General features: G+C 43.2%; 1 protein-coding gene across 1 annotated transcript; it reads right to left on the bottom strand.

Moving 5' to 3' along the window:
• Nucleotides 1-1409: 1409 nt before the first annotated feature.
• LOC125551518 (DNA-directed RNA polymerase I subunit rpa49) lies at nt 1410-4563 on the bottom strand. The gene is made up of 4 exons (XM_048714777.1): nt 4088-4563; nt 3436-3582; nt 2542-2850; nt 1410-2072 (listed from the first exon to the last, which is right to left on the bottom strand). The coding sequence occupies exons 1-4, from the start codon at nt 4457-4459 to the stop codon at nt 1635-1637; spliced, it is 1266 nt and encodes a 421-aa protein (XP_048570734.1). The 5' UTR covers nt 4460-4563; the 3' UTR covers nt 1410-1634.
• Nucleotides 4564-16629: the final 12066 nt, after the last annotated feature.

Genomic DNA, 16629 nt, shown 5'->3' with positions numbered 1-16629 from the left:
ACTATGCCAAAGTTCAGCCATTGGAAGCCAATGCCAAGTTTTGGGTCGATCTTGTACTGCACAACGTAGATACTCCTCAAGACATTGGTTCACCCGCTCACTTCGGCCATCAGTCTGTGGGTGATGCGTATTGCTGTAGAGGAGAGTATTACCCATAGTATCTTTGAAGAGATCTCTCCAAACATGGCTGGTAAATATGACTGTAACACCATGTAATCTGACCACTTGATCCACAAAAAGCTTTGAAGCGGTATGAGCTATGTATGTGTGATGCAGGGATATAAAGTGGGCATATTTGCTCAGTCGATCACATATCCGCCCTCGGACGGTGGCAAACCCTCAAAGAAATTCATGGTAATTTCCTGCCAAGGAGCTTAAGGAGGTGGCAGTGGTTGCAATGGACTAACTGGTTTCAGATTGGTATGCTTGGCTTGTTGACAAATGCTGCATTGTCTGACCAAAAAAACTCCATATCTAGCTTCAAGCCTGGCCAGTAGTACAACTTCTTTGCTCCCTGGTAAGTAGGAGTGATTCCAGAATGCGTGCAAGGCAGCGATTAATTTGGTTTGCAAAGCCAAATTGTTGCCAATTACCAATCGTCCTTGGTATTTTATCAGTCCATGTTCCAAAGAGTAACCCTCTGTCAAGGGAATGAATGGCCAATTGTTGAAGTAGTTCTAGCATATCAGTGTCATTGTTGTAAGAAATTTTAAACCTCTTGTATCCAATCTCAGGATGACAAACAGACATGGCCTGAGTTTCATAGCAATGACCAATGCGAGACACAGAATCTGCAGCTCCATTCTCTATTTATTTTTTATTTTTTGTATTTGAACTGAAATTGTAAGCGTTGTGTTCTCTGCGCTGCAAATTTGTTGTCGGCTGCTGATCAGAAAGAGAGCACACACTTGTGATCAGTCCAAATAGTGAAAGCACCTCTCTGGAGGTATTGTCTCCATTTATCCACCGCCATCATGATTGCCATGAACTCCTTTCTGTATATAGAGAGCTTGCAGTTCATGACACTCATCGCCTTGCTCATATAGGCAATCGGATGGCCACGCTGCATGAGCACAGCCCTCACACCAGTGTTGCATGCGTCGTTTTCCACTTCAAGGGAGAGAGGGGGAGAGAGAGAGATATTCAGAATTCACCTTTTACGTGCTCTACACGCACGCTAGTCCTGGCGCTTATAGCAGGGCAGAGAACACACGCTTACAAGTGGCCCTGAGGTCCACAGAACCAGCTCACAGACAGCTGGGCCCTTCGTCGCTCGGCTATCGACCTGCTGGTTCATCGTGGCAGGTGACCATCACAGTAGACGATGGCAAGGATGTGGCATCTCTTTCCAGAAGAAAAATACAACCAAAAATTACGACTCAACTCACGACAAGGTGGTATACCAAATGTAGCATCAAAAAACAAATTTCGGTAGCAAGCAAATTATATATCAGTAATATGGTTCCTCTCGTAGCAATTCCCAAGTGACAATAGAAAACAAAAACAGAACAACCACCTTCATCATTTTCTCCACTACATTGGTGAAACTGAGCTGAGGGCACATTGGTTCGACGGTGGCAATGCATACCTTTCCTATCACAACCATATCAGATGGAAACCAATAACTAAGATGGTTATTTTCGCCGCCTTCTCCTTGTGACTTGTTGTGGGAACTTGAGGGGTGCTGGAAGTGTCATAAAAAATGGTTTAAAAGCACCTGTTGACACGGACTTGCATCCCAGCTGGTCATAATATGGTTTAAGCATCTGGCGGTTCATTTTCAAGTCCGCACATATATCCGTAGGTTCAGATCTGAAGTCATCAGCAAAAAGTGTGAGTACTAAAATGTAATTGATCAGAAGCTCGTGTTTCTCGGTCGACAAGGAAGAAGACCCTGGCTCCGTGAACATCAGCAACAGCTTGCGGTGCACCGCCTGTGGGATAATTGGTCCACGGATGGTCTGGTCTTTTTCTTTTCTTTTCTGCTTGGACATGGAGCTGTTGCGCGCCAACAAGGACAGGAGATGTGTGATATAGGATAGTATCCAAGCAAGCCTTTCCTGATCTTCACCCTACAAAACAAAACAAAAGCTAATGATTTTACATCACATGGAATAATAAGTGAAGCAACTCTTTCTAAATTAACTTTAGCACAATATTGGGCAGACAGTTAGTTTTCCATCATTAACTGCATAATATTGGGCAGCATAACTACGTAAATATCTACAAAGCAAAAACATGGAAAAGTAGCAACAATAGTGTCTTGATATCTGTCATCCAAATACAATAACAGAAAGAATGTGTGCCCCACATCACACATAAACTGCCTACGGAGTAAGGATGCATCCTAGACAGATCCACTGCAGAAAAATATCACGACAACGTAAAAATATCAGCTTTTCTCAAAAATCCTGCTCAAGTCTAGAATAAAGCTAGTTTCAAGAAGCTGGATACTACTGTGAGCATGCTGGTATTGAAACAAAACAAGGTCTTGCAACCGCCAGATAACACGAAAAGACATAGAAAACCATCACTATTTACCTGAAGTTCCTGCAACTTATTCACACGATTCGAGACAAAACTCCCATAGCCTTTCAAACCAAATTCTCCCGATTCAAAGTGTCCCACAATATCAAGAAGGTGTGGCCGTATATTTTTTGGAATGATCTCATCAAAAAGATATGCCTTTTCCGATGTATCTGCAGCAGGATCATAAGGTGGAATGTTGCGAACTTCCATTGATGCCTGACTATCAGTGGCATCTGCAGTGGTCTTGGACTCTCCAAGATCAAGGTCCAAATAAGCAGAAGGGTCATTCCTTTGTTCTTTTAGTGACTTCCACTTATTATCCTGCAAGGAATAGGAATACATATATTCAACTGAACCAAACCATGTTTGTATCCAAAACTTAAGTGTTAAGCATGTCAGAGGACACTGTTAAGATGGGAGAAGAGGAGAAGAAGAAAAATAATCCTGTAACATCATGAAAATGGCTGCGACCTATTTAAAATGGAAAATGTTAAGTTCACACATGTAACAAGTCTGTGGAAGCTTATTTTTACTTTAAAAACCAGTTACATACATATACAAGAAAGTATTTTCTTGTCACACTAAAAAGAGAGGAAAAGCCAAGTTTATCTAAATGCACAAAACTATTGTAGCAAGAGGTATATTATTTTGATGACAGTTCATGCTAAATATTTTCCATCATTACAACAAGAAAAAAACAGTGACACCTTACATTCATGACCATTATGTTCTACTCCCTCCGTCCCAAAATAAGTGACACTTATTTTGGGACACTTATTTTGGGACGGAGGGAGTACTACCGTACAAAATTCAACGCTCAGGCTCACAGCATGAAATAAAATAATAATTACAAAAAAACAAATATAGTCAACAGCAAAGACAGTAGACCCTGTACCACAAACATACCTTATCCTTATCTTTCTTGGTCCCATAAGCCTGGGTAAGATCTTGTCTGTTCAATTCAGTATCTGCTACAGAAGAACCTGCTTCTGCTGCTGACTGTTGTGAATGAGCCGGTTGCTGCACTTCAAAGTGTGGCTCTAGCCTCAAAATCTGTTTGGAAATACAAACATTCAGAATAACGCTACATATCCTCCAATCACAAATGCTAATCTTATTCGAACTAAATAAACCTCAGATACATTCAATGTAAACCATTATAATGGTCATACTGAGAAAGAAAATCCCCTTGCAGCAGTTCAGATACCATCTCACCAACCACAGGAACTCGGAGCAGGCACATCTGCTCACAAAATCTTAAATTATGCTAGCGATGTTACAGAATCACCCAGTTGCAGCATTTATTTTGAATTAAGGAGGTTAACCATAAAACCAATTACAGATTAGCGCAGTTCCAATGCCCACCCGAAATCTCTTGTTCCTTTGAGCAAGCATGTCAGTTCTTAGGACAAGAATTGATTTATAAACGGACTAGAACTGCTTATAAATATAAATGGGATCATAACATTTCACGTCAACTAAGAACAATACTACTGTATGTAGAATTGCTTAAACAAGACCGAACAAACTTTGGCGCCATCGGGATGGAGATGCTCACCTTGTTGGAGGCGATGGGGACAATCTTCAGAGTGCTGGTGGCCTTGTCGAGGACGCCGAGGGCGTAGCCGCAGAGCTGCGGCGCAGCGGCCTCGCCGGCGTAGCTCCGGCCGACGAAGTCGGGGCCTCCACCAGGGGCGACGACCACTAGCTCGACGCGGTTATGGTGCTTCTCGTGGCGGAACAACCGCGCACGTGGGGGCTCTGCGGCCGCAAGGGGGTCGTAGCCCGTCGGAAAGTAGCCGACGACGGGGGCGGCGGCGCCAGGAAAGGAGGCATCTACAGTGACTTCGATGGCCTTGCGCTTCTTGGAGTGCCTCTTCTTCTTCTTGGAGGGGGCGGCAGGGGACGGGTCGGTTTCGTGGCTCGCCATTGGGGACGGCTCTAGGGTTTTGGAGGTCGTCCAGTGCTAGGGTTTTTTCGCTTAAGGCTGAGAGGAAGAATGGATGTTTGCACGAAAGTCCTCCACAACCACAACATTGCGTTTCATTTAAGCTATTATCTCAATCCAGTACCTGGGTATATTAGGCCAAGTCGTGGTTCGGCCGCGTCCCTTCTTCGAAGCTAAGGGACGCAAAACACGGTCCAACACGCGAAGCAAACAAATAAATGTTTTTTTTTCTTTCGGTTTTGATTCATTTTCGATTCAAATTTAAACCGTATTTTGCATTGAGGCGGGTCGATTCCTGCAGGAGCACTTTTTTTTTGAGGGATTCCTGCAGGAGCACCTATGTGCCGCTTACTGCGGCAACCAGTCGGGGCGCCCCCCGACTTGGCGGCCCACACAAACCGCGAGCGGTGTAAAAATGAAAGAAAAACATGAAGCTTCAGCAAAGAATCGATCTTACGACCGCTCACTTCTAGAGCAAGGTAAGTAACCACTACGCCTGATTGATGCTTATGGTGATATGGCAATGCGAGTACTATAGAACTAGTCACATCACCAGATCCGGTTATTTTTTCTTTTCTGGACTTTTTTTTTGTAATTTCTGAATATTTTTCTTAAATGTAAGAACGTTTTTACGAACACACACGAGTTTTAAATTTAGTTAGCATTTTTTGAATATGTAATCAAATTTAAAAAAAGGAACAATTTTGAAGTTGTGGACAAATATTGAAAAACAGAAACATTCTTAAAAATTACGATCAGTTTTGATAAAAACATACAAGTTTTTTGAAATTTTGAACAATAATTTGAATTGTTGAAAAAAACTAAAGACAGGAACATATTTTGAATTTGTGACCAGATCCTGAAAAAGTATGAACATTTTGTTAAATTCTGAACAAAAATTCACAATCATGAACAAATTTTGACAAAATGCGAACATTTTTTGAATTTGGGAACACTTTTCAAAAAGAGGAGCATTTTTTAATTTGTGAACAAATTCTGAGAACAGGACATTTTTTAATTTGTGTTTTTCTAAAACGGGAACATTTTTTTAGAATGATGAACAATTTTTTAAAGATGTGATTTTTTTTAAAAGAAAAATGTACCAGACAAAATTTGAAAAACGATCATTTTTTGAAAATTGCAAACAAAGAAACGTGAACAATTTTTGAAACATTCCAAAAAATGTTCTAGAATCTGAAATTTGTTCAAAAATTCAAAAAACATGGTCTATATTTTGAAAATGTGTGTACATATTTTGAATTTCTGAACATTTTCATAGACAAGAAGATTTTTTTGCCTATGCGAACAAAAAATTTGAAACTGCAGAAAATGTTTTCAAAAAACATGAAACTTTTTTGAATTTTCGAACAAATATTTGAAAATGGAACATTTCATGAAATTATGAACATTTTTTGAAACAAAGCAAACAGATATTGCAAGTTATGAACAAAATTTGAAAACAGAACACTTTTTGTAAAAATGAACAAAATTTGTAAAATGTGAACATTTTTTGAAAAAGAAAAAGAAATCCAAGAAAGAAAAATGAAAACGAAAAGAAAAGAAAATCAGAGAAAAAACAAAAAAGAAATAAGTAAAGAAAATAAACAGAAAAAGGAAACAAGGAGAGAAAAGGGGAAAAAAGAAAACGAAAAGATAAACAAAAAAGAAAGAAATCCGGCTCAGAAGGTTCCCAAAACAGTAAAAAACCGGCTGGGAACCTCTGGAAGGTTCGCAAAACGGGAACGCTGAAAGGGCGTAAACAGGCCGGCCCAATAGGACCTATCAGATCGACCCGCCTGTGCGAATCTGCGATTTCTTGCTGCAGAGAGAGGCAAATAGGATTCGAACCTACGACATCCTCCCCGACAGCTGGCTGGTGCAACCACCCCGCCAACAAGCGCAGTCGTGCTAACATTCTAACATATTCGTATTTTATTCAATCCTTTTTCGTTTTTCGTTTTTCTTTTTTCTTTTTTCTTTTTTCTTTTTTGGTTTCTGTTTTTTCTTTTTCCTTGACCGTTGGATTGTCACCAAATAAGTGATTTTTTTTTGAATTCGCTGAAAACTTTTTCAAATGATATTTTTTTTTCAAAATCCATGATTTTTTTTTAATTTCGATGAACTTTTTTAAATTGGGTAAAGTTTTTTCCAATTTTGATGAACATTTTTGAAAAAAATCGATGAACTCTGTTCAAAATCGACGAACTTTTTTCAGAATCTATGAACTTTTTTTCAAATCTGATGAATTTATTCCAAAATCGATGAACTTTTTTCAAAAACCTATGAACATTTTTTAAAGAGATGAACTTTTTTTTTCAAATTGATGACTTTTTCTTAACAACTGTAAGCCTGTTTTTATTTCATAATTTAATTTTGTAAGAAATAGAAAAACTGGGTGGTTTTTCAGCAAAAAAAGGGAAAAAAACTAGCTACTAGCAAGCGTTCGAGGGAGCGACGGATCTAGCGATCGAACTCAGCGACCTTTTTCGTTTCCCCGAGTGAGCGAGCGCGCTCGTGGGCCGGCCCATGCCAGCGACAGTGCTAGCGCCTATAGCCCTGACTCGGGGCTCTTCTCGAGGCATATAGCGCGCGGACGGGCGGGATGCACGCCCTTGTCCTCTCCTGACCCACCCGTCGGTGACACAGACGCCCTTTTTCTCTTTTCTTGCCCCTCCCCCGCCCCCTCCTCCCGTTATCGTCACCGCCACTCTCGGCGGCCATTTCTCGAGCGCTTTTCCTCACTTTCCTGCCAGGCTGACACAACACTATGAGATCCAGTGTGTCGTCAAACATTTTTCGTATTTAGACTGAAACAATTATGAAAGATGGAGACAATTTAATTACAGACATAGTTAGCCATGTCCAGAATTGTGTTATGGCTCGACAGCAAAAACAGGCAGTGGACTCGAATAAATTACATAGAGAGAAAGATGGAAGAATACACATGATTTGTGGGCCAGAGATTATCGAGTCAAATCTATAATATCTAAATAGTTCATCCCCATTATCCTAATTGTCTTGACATGCAGTCTATCCACATCATCCAACATGCCCCACAAATACCACATATGAAAAAGTCCAACAATTCAGCATGGTCGGAGGGCCCCAGAGTATATCTCTCCTGGTCGGAGGGGTGAATCCCATCTTGCTCGACCATGTCTCGCAGCATGGGTCTGGACAAGTCTGAAACCTACCTTTGTAACTACCCAGTCACAGAGTAGTGTTTGGTCGGCCCAAAGCAGGTCTGTCACCATCCCGAGTACATCCGCTAGCTCAGGTCTTAGGTCGTAGAATTTATGTTGTACTAGAGACTCATAGATGACATATCGTTGCGTCTCATAGTTCGGTCTGTCCGACTCGGACCTTATCTCGACTCGGATCCGACCGTGTCGAATCCGACCAGATACTTCCGAGCCCATATTATTCGGTTAGCATCTAATGCTCCATGGCTAGTGAGACCGAGCCATCCATCGTGTCATATGCTAGTCTAGTTGTGTAACACCCCGGATGTAATTTACCTTATTTGTACTCCAACTCTTGTCGTTTCCGGCACTAAGTTATTTTATTTCCTCGTTGTCGGGCTTTTGTCTCCGTGTGTCATTGTCTTTATCATGCATCTCATATCATGTCATCATGTGCATTGCATTTGCATACGTGTTCGTCTCATGCATCCGAGCATTTTCCCCGTTGGCCGTTTTGCATTCCGGCGCTCCTATGTCCTCCGGTGTCCCTTTCTACCTCTTTTTCATGTGTGGGTGTTAAACGTTTTCGGATTGGAACGAGACTTGTCATGCGGCCTTGGTTTACTAACGGTAGACCGCCTGTCAAGTTTCGTGCCATTTGGACTTCGTTTGATACTCCAACGGTTAACCGAGGGACCGAAAAGGCCTCGTGTGTGTTGCAGCCCAACACCCCTCCAAAGTGGCCCAAAACCCACCAAAACCCTCTCCATCACCTAGACCATTCGATCACGATCTCGTGGCCGCAAACGCACCTCATTTGGAGCTTCCTAGCTCCCTCTACCTCTATTTAAAGGCCTCCCCCGAAATTTTCGGGTCTCTCCAACCCCTAACCCTAGAAAATCTCCTCGCGCCGCGCCGGACATGTCCGTTCCAGCCGGACAACCTCGCCGCCACCAACCGCAGCATGCCACGTCATCCCGCCGACCCGCCGCCGCCCGAGGCCCGCGGAGCCCGATCTGGGCCCCCGCGGCCCATCCCACCGCCGCCGCACGGGGGCGCCCGCCCGCGGTCGCCTCGCCACGCCGCCTCCTCAGTTCCCCGCGCCGCCGCCCGGAGTTGCACGCCGCCCGCGCCGGCCGGAGCAGCTCGCTCGCCGGCGTGCTCTTCCTCCGCTGCGGCCGGCCCGCGCCTCGCCACCCGAGACGCCGCCCCTCCTCTCCGGCAACGCCCTCCGCCGCCATCGCCTCCTCACCACCGGATCCGGCCACCTTCCGGCGTACAGGAACTCCGGTGAACAGTGTTCTCTGGCGACCTCGGTTTCCACGCATGATCTGGATCCGGATCTGGATCGTGAGGTTGACCTAATTTTGCCCGAAACCCTAACTTTTAAGCCTACTTTGACGCATCATAACTTCCTCACCATGACTCCAATTCGTGCGTGTAGCATATCCAAATGTTCGTCTCGACGAGTACATCATTTCATCTCATTGCATCATTTTCATTTGAGCTCATCTTGATGCCCGAAATGCTATTGGAAGAGGGCTATGTGATGATAGTTTCAGATCTGTTTCAGCAATTGCACTTTTGTCATTTTTGCCATGATTGATGTGTGCATGCTATGATCCTGAGCTCTACATGTGTTTTGATGTATGCCATGCCATATTTACAGGGGTGTATGCCATGTTTTTTGTGATCTTCGTGGTGACTAGCACAAGCATGCAAAGTAGCTTACTCAATGATGCTAATTTCAGGGACTTAGAATTTCACTAAGTCCTTGCCCTGTCATTATTTTTATGCCATATGTTCATGTTGTTTCCTAGTGATCCGTGCCTATTTTGAGCATGATCAGTAAGGATGTTTTGTAGATAATGTTGTGCTCTATCCATCCATGTATTTGTTTGCAATTATGGAGCACCCTAGCTTGAGTCAATCGAGCTCTACTTTTGCTATAAAATGTTCCTGGCAGATTATTAACATGTTTAGCGATTTTGGCGAGCTTGTTGTTGTTGATCCATGCATGCTATGTTGTTGTTCTTGCCATGTATAGCTTCTATGCCATGTCTATTTGCTGGGTGTATGCTTATTTTGTCATGCAATGGCTCGTAGTGAGTGCATCGAGCTCGTAAACATGCCTACTCGTTAACTGTTTTGCATGCTCCAGTTTTTCACTAAGTCTGTATCTGTTTTTGTTAATTGCTATGTTCACATGCTTGCAATTGTATTTTCTGATCCCTTTTGGCTCATGGTCACTAAGGGACTTTTGTTGTATGCTTTGAGTATCTTCATGCCATGATTTGCTTTGCCATGATATATTCCTGTAGCATGTAGTTATCGTGCTCTAAACATTGCTTCCTGATATTAAATTCCTGACATGCTATTAATTTTACTAAGTCTGAAACCAGTAATCTTTTGCACTTTTGCCATGCTTGTTTGAGCTTGCTATTGAGTGAACTAGCCGTAGCTCAGTGTTCATATTTTGTCAAGCATCATGAGTGGATCCCTGCCATGTATTTTGTTGTCATGTTGGAGTGCTGTAGCATGTTGTTCTTGATGCATTTAGAAGGCTACTTGCTGTTAATCGCAGACCGGTGCCATATTTGTTTTGCTTGCCATTTCCAAACCGTGCATCCGATTCCGGTGATCTTTATATCGATTTCGACCGAAATCACCTCACCTTTCCAGTGGCACTCTTGGATTTCCAAGTTGAGGCCAGGTCCAATCATTCCTTTGCAAATCATGCATATGCATCACATATCGCATCCCACATATCATACCATGTTTGCATCATGTTGTTTGAGCATTGCACGTGGTTGATTGTGTTCCTTTTGCTTGTTTTTATTGCTTGGGTAGAGACGGGAGACGAGTACGTGATCGAGGAGCCCGTTGAGTACGCTTACGAGGATCAAGTCAACTCTGAGAACTTTGCAGGCAAGATGACTATACCCTCGAAATCACTTCTATCTTTGCTTGCTAGATGCTCGCTCTTTTGCTATGCCTATGCTACGATACCTACCACTTGCTTATCATGCCTCCCACATTGCCATGTCAAACCTCTAACCCACCCCGTCCTAGCAAACCATTGTTTGGCTATGTTACCGCTTTGCTCAGCCCCTCTTATAGCGTTGCTAGTTGCAGGTGAAGATTGGAGTTTGTTCCTTGTTGGAACATGTTTATTGTTGGGATATCATCATATTATCTTGTTTATCTTAATGCACCTATATACTTGGTAAAGGGTGGAAGGCTCGGCCTTATGCCTGGTGTTTTGTTCCACTCTTGCCGCCCTAGTTTCCGTCATATCGGTGTTATGTTCCCAGATTTTGCGTTCCTTACACGGTTGGGTTATAATGGGAACCCCTTGACAGTTCGCCTTGAATAAAACTCCTCCAACAATGCCCAACCTTGGTTTTACCATTCGCCACCTAGCCTCTTTTTCCCTTGGGTTTTCGGAGCCCGAGGGTCATCTTTATTAAACCCCCCTGGGCCAGTGCTCCTATGAGTGTTGGTCTGACCGAGTAGACTGCGGGGCCACCTCGGGGCAACTTGAGGGTTGGTTTTACTCGTAGGATGTCTCATCTGAGTGTGCCCTGAGAACGAGATATGTGCAGCTCCTATCGGAATTTGTCGGCACATTCGTGCGGTGTTGCTGGACTTGTTTTACCATTGTCGAGGATGTCTTGTAACCGGGATGCCGAGTCTGATCGGATTGTCTTGGGAGAAGGAATATCCTTCGTTGGCCGTGAGAGCTTGTGATGGGCTAAGTTGGGACTCTCCTGCAGAGATTTGAAGTTTCGAAAGCCATGCCCGCGGTTATGGGCAGATGGGAATTTGTTAATGTCCGGTTGTAGAAAACCTGAAACTTAACTTAATTAAAATGCATCAACTGCGTGTGTAACCGTGATGGTCCCTTCTCGGCGGAGTCCGGGAAGTGAACACGGTGTTGGAGTAATGCTTGACGTAGGTTGTTCTAGGATCACTTCTTGATCATAGTTGTTCGACCATGCTTTTGCCTTCTCTTATCGCTCTCTTTTGCGAATATGTTAGCCACCATATATGCTAGTCGCTTGCTGCAGCTCCACATCTTACCTTTACCCTTCCTATAAGCTTAAATAGTCTTGATCGCGAGGGTGTGAGATTGTTGAGTCCCCGTGACTCATAGATTACTTCCAAAACCAGATGCAGGGACCGATGATACCGTTCCAGATGATATGACCGAGCTCAAGTGGGAGTTCGATGAAGACTCTCGTCGTTACTACGTGTCTTTCCTAGATGATCAGTAGTGGTGCCCAGTTGGGGCAATCAGGGACAATGTTGCATTTGGGGTTTATCTTCATTTTTGGTTCCGTAGTCGTACCTTGAGTGTATTTGGATGAATGTAATGTTATTTATGTATTTGTGTGACGTGGTGAGTGTAAGCCAACTATGTATCCTTTCCCCTTTATTTATTTACATGGGATGTTGTGAAGATTACCTCACTTGCGACATTGCTTTCAATGCGGTTATGCCTCTAAGTCGTGCTTCGACACGTGGGAGATATAGCCGCATCGAGGGCGTTACAAGTTGGTTGCGCGTCCACACAACCATTTTGACCAGGGACCTTTTAGGACAGTCATCATACAATGCATAGTCCCACAAAAAAGTCATGTACTTGCTGATACACATCATTGATAATGTCCAAGGACTATCTTTTTTCATAAACACATAGGAAATAACCATACATGATTAACTCTAGGGCACATCTCCAATAGTCTCCCACTTGCACTAGGGTTAATCAAACAGACATCATATGCCCATAGCTCTAACGTGCCCCTCATGCTTGGGTTGTGGAAGCGGCTTAGTCAGCGGACCTGCAACATTTGCATCTGTGTGAATTTTGCATAACTCTATATCACCATTCTTTACGATCTTTCGTATCAGGTGATATTTCCGATCTGTGTGTCTGGTCTTGTGGTGATTCCTTGATGAAAGGATCAAGAAGAGATGTCTAGAGGGGGGGGTGAATAGACTCTTAGCAAAGAAAAGTAGCAGTTTTTAATTTCTTTAAGCTAAGGTGGAGTTTTAGCACAAGTTTAACCATTCACAATACATTCAAGCAAGCATGGCAAGAGTATATGAGCAGTGGAAAGTAAAGCATGCAATTTGCAAGAAAGTAAAGGGATGGGATTAGAGTGTGCAAACGCAATTGGAGACTCGGAGATTTTTGGCGTGGTTCCGATAGGTGGTGCTATCGTACATCCACGTTGATGGAGACTTCAACCCATGAAGGGTAACAGTTGCACGAGTCCACGGAGGGCTCCACCTACGAAGGGTCCACGAAGAAGCAACCTTGTCTATCCCACGATGGCCATCGCCCACGAAGGACTTGCCTCACTAGGGTAGATCTTCACGAAATAGGCGATCTCCTTGCCCGTACAAACTCCTTGGTTCAACTCCACAATCTTGACGGAGGCTCCCAGGTGACACCTAACCAATCTAGGAGACACCACTCTCCAAAAGGTAATAGACTGTGTGTTGATGATGAACTCCTTGCTCTTGTGCTTCAAATGATAGTCTCCCCAACACTCAGCTCTCTCTCACAGATTTGGATTTGGTGGAAAGATGATTTGAGTGGAAAGCAACTTGGGGAAGGCTAGAGATCAAGATTCAAATGGTTGGAATGGAATATCTTGGTCTCAATACATGAGTAGGTGGTTCTCTCTCAGAAAATGAATGCTGAAGTGTAGGCACGTTCTGATGGCTCTCCTTACTAATGAAGGAAGGGTGGAGGGGTATATATAGCCTCCACACAAAATCTAACCATTACAGACAATTTACCAAACTCGATGGGACCGAATCAGAAAACTCGGTCAGACTGATTCAGTTCATAATGTGACCGTTAGGCATTTCGGTGGGACCGACATGTCAACTCGGTGGGACCGATTTCATTAGGGTTAGGGCATAACGTAATCTCGGTGAGACCGATTACACAAACTTGGTGGGACCGATTTTGGTAATAAGCTAACCAGAGAGTTGGTCAGGCAAACTCGGTGGGACCGAATCGCTCATTTCAGTGAGACCGAAACATTACGAAAGGGAAATAGAGAGTCTGCATTGCGAACTCGGTGGGACCGATCACTCATCTCGGTTGGACCGAAACGTTATGAAGGGAAACAGAGAGTTTGCAATCCCATCTCGGTGAGACCGAGATCCCTATCAGTGAGACTGAAGTGACTAGGGTTTGTGGCAGTGGTTATGTCAAGTGAACTCGGTGGTGCCGGATGGATCAAATCGGTGGGGCCGAGTTTGACTTTTGGTTTGGGACATATGTGGATATGAGAAAGTGGTTGAGGGCTTTGGAGCATATCACTAAGCACTTTGAGCAAGCAAGCCATTAAGCAACACCTCATCCCCTTTTAATAGTATTGGCTTTCCTATGGACTCATTGTGATCTTGGATCACTAAAATGAAAATGTAGAGTCTTGAGCTTGAGCCAATATGTGTCCTTAGCATTTTGAAGGGGTTCCTCATCCTCTTGTCCACGCCACTCAATTGTTGAACTCATCTGAAATATACTAGATAAAAGTATTAGTCCAACAAGAGATATGTTTACCAAAACCGCCCAGGGAGCACTTGTGCTTTGAATCTCCCACTTTTTGGTAATTGATGACAACATACATCAAAGCTTTAGATAAAGATAGAGAATAGCAAGTAAAGCTTTGGAAAGACATGTGACATGCATAGGCTCCCCCTACATGTATGCAATCACGTAAATATAGAGTATAAGAGCATGTGAATGCATAATCATAATAGAGCAAGCAATGAGTTACATGTATCTCGGCTATATGCATCAGAGCAAATGGTGTGAATATAGAAATTGTAGCTTCATGTTCATGATTCCTTCCTGCAAACAATATGTACATCAGCAAGAGATCATCATGCACATGAATGTGATGCATATACTTAACTTGTGGTCTTAAGTTGGCTTAGGAAGAGATGAACCTGAGTAAACAAGGTTAGATAACACAGATACATCTACTAAATGATAGAGTTTACCTTGTTTTCTAGGTATTCATCATGTTTATTTCGTCGCATTAGTTTCGGTCATGCATTTAGTCTAAGCTGCGGCAGGTTGTGTACGTCAAGTAGTGATCACGTACACGGTGCAAAGCTGGTTGATAGAGTGAGTTAGTTAGTTGAGTTAGCATCAGCTGATCAGTAGCATGCACGTCGTGTAGTTTGCATGGATATGGTTGTTAGCAACATGCGCATACAGCTCTGTGGAGTCAGAGCGGCCGAGTCCGGCGGCAGATTAGCGTGGAGCTAGAAGCGGACGCATTCAGTTGAGACGTGCGTCAAGTGTGCCGTTGTGAGCAAGCTCAAGTTTGTTGAAAACTTGGATCTGACTCAAGCCTGTACATGCAAGAATAATCGGATCAAGCAGCTGGCTTGGCCATCGCGTGTGCATGCAACGTAGTGGGGTTAGTGGGTGCGTGTGTGATGTGTAGTCTAGCTACTTAAACGCATGTATCCGGTTCATTTGTGTTGAGAAGAAACAGAGAAAAGGCACAAGTGTGTGCGGTGCCATAAAACTCACTGTGTGCTCTTCTTCTACCTCAAGCTCTTGTGTGTGTCCTTTCTTCTTCCTCCTCGGACTGCTCCAACACTAAACATATCAAGAACTGCAAATCACAAGAGTACCAAGACTGGGATGACATGTAGAGACTGAGCATTGGGTACTCCTATTGGATATAGACATGTCCCCAAAGGTAAAGATATGCAATGAATTCAAGGATTTCCTTCCCTAGAAGTCTTTCTCCCCCTGAATCTTATATAGGATAATGGGAGAAAATAGGGAAAAGAAAATTAGAGCAGAACAAATCAGAGCACAAACACATAACAAACTAACATGTCCTTCCCCTCTAAAGACATGTGACTTCTCTCCTCTTGAACACCAAGCATCTGGGGTCTTTCTCTCCCCTTTTGAAGTACTCTCCCCCTTTTTGAAGTGATTAAGCTTTGATGTGATCTCTGTCTCCCCCTTTGACATCAATTTCCAAGAAGGGATCTTTTGGATTGTGAGTCAAAATCGGTTTGGTCCTTGAGTCATAGAGCAAAGTAGCGTATAGAGTGTGATGCTGGTAGAGGACAAGAATCATTGAGTGGAGCTGGAGTAAAAATGCAGGATGCAAGTGGCAAATTGTCTTCTCTGCAGTGAAATCGGTAACACCGAGTTGTATTCTTCGGTGGCACCGAAATGGTTCGGTTTGACCGAAAGCTACAGACTGGTGTGACCGAGTTCAACACAGAGAGAACATTTGTCACCTCAACTCACTAGGCAAATAAGATCTCACAAAGATTTGCAAGGAATTAACTAAAAGATTTGCAATGAATTGGATGCAGGGAATGCAGAACAAAACAAGGAAAAGAAATCTAGATGAAGTATGCAAGAACACAGAGAAACACTAGGGAACTTCATCTAGAATTGGTCGGCGACAAAGTCACCTATGTTAGAGTATATTGACTGAGGAGTCAAGTGAGAACACTTGATCGTAGTTCATACTTGTCGTTTAAGCTCAAAATGGGGTTACCATTTTTCGTTTAAGCATTTGATGTATTCGCATCTTGTTGAGTTGCTTTGACCCATGACTTGGGGTAAAGCTTCTCTAAGATGGAATAACATACCTTGGGTGGTGGTGTTGATCTTGATCATGTAGTTGAACTTGTGTGGGATGCTCAAGGTTGATGTAGCTCATCAATGATTGGGAGCACCACTTGTAGTTCATCTACCTACATGGGTTAGTCTTGCAAGGAAGAGCACTTGTGTATCCAAATTAACAATCAGAATTTTATACCAAATGAAATTTGATATATAGACATGATCAAAGGATATGCTGAAAGGTTTCATGCTTCCTTGTCTTCAACCACCATATTGTAGAGGCTTGGTGATGTAGAGATTGCTCAAGATGTGAGTGATTTGCAATCTCATAGATTTTG

This window comes from Triticum urartu, chromosome 4 (genome assembly GCF_003073215.2).
Source record: "Triticum urartu cultivar G1812 chromosome 4, Tu2.1, whole genome shotgun sequence".
NCBI lineage: Eukaryota > Viridiplantae > Streptophyta > Magnoliopsida > Poales > Poaceae > Triticum > Triticum urartu.
The sequence above is the reverse complement of the archived record's forward strand: the minus strand, read 5'-3'. Positions and strand labels throughout refer to the sequence as shown.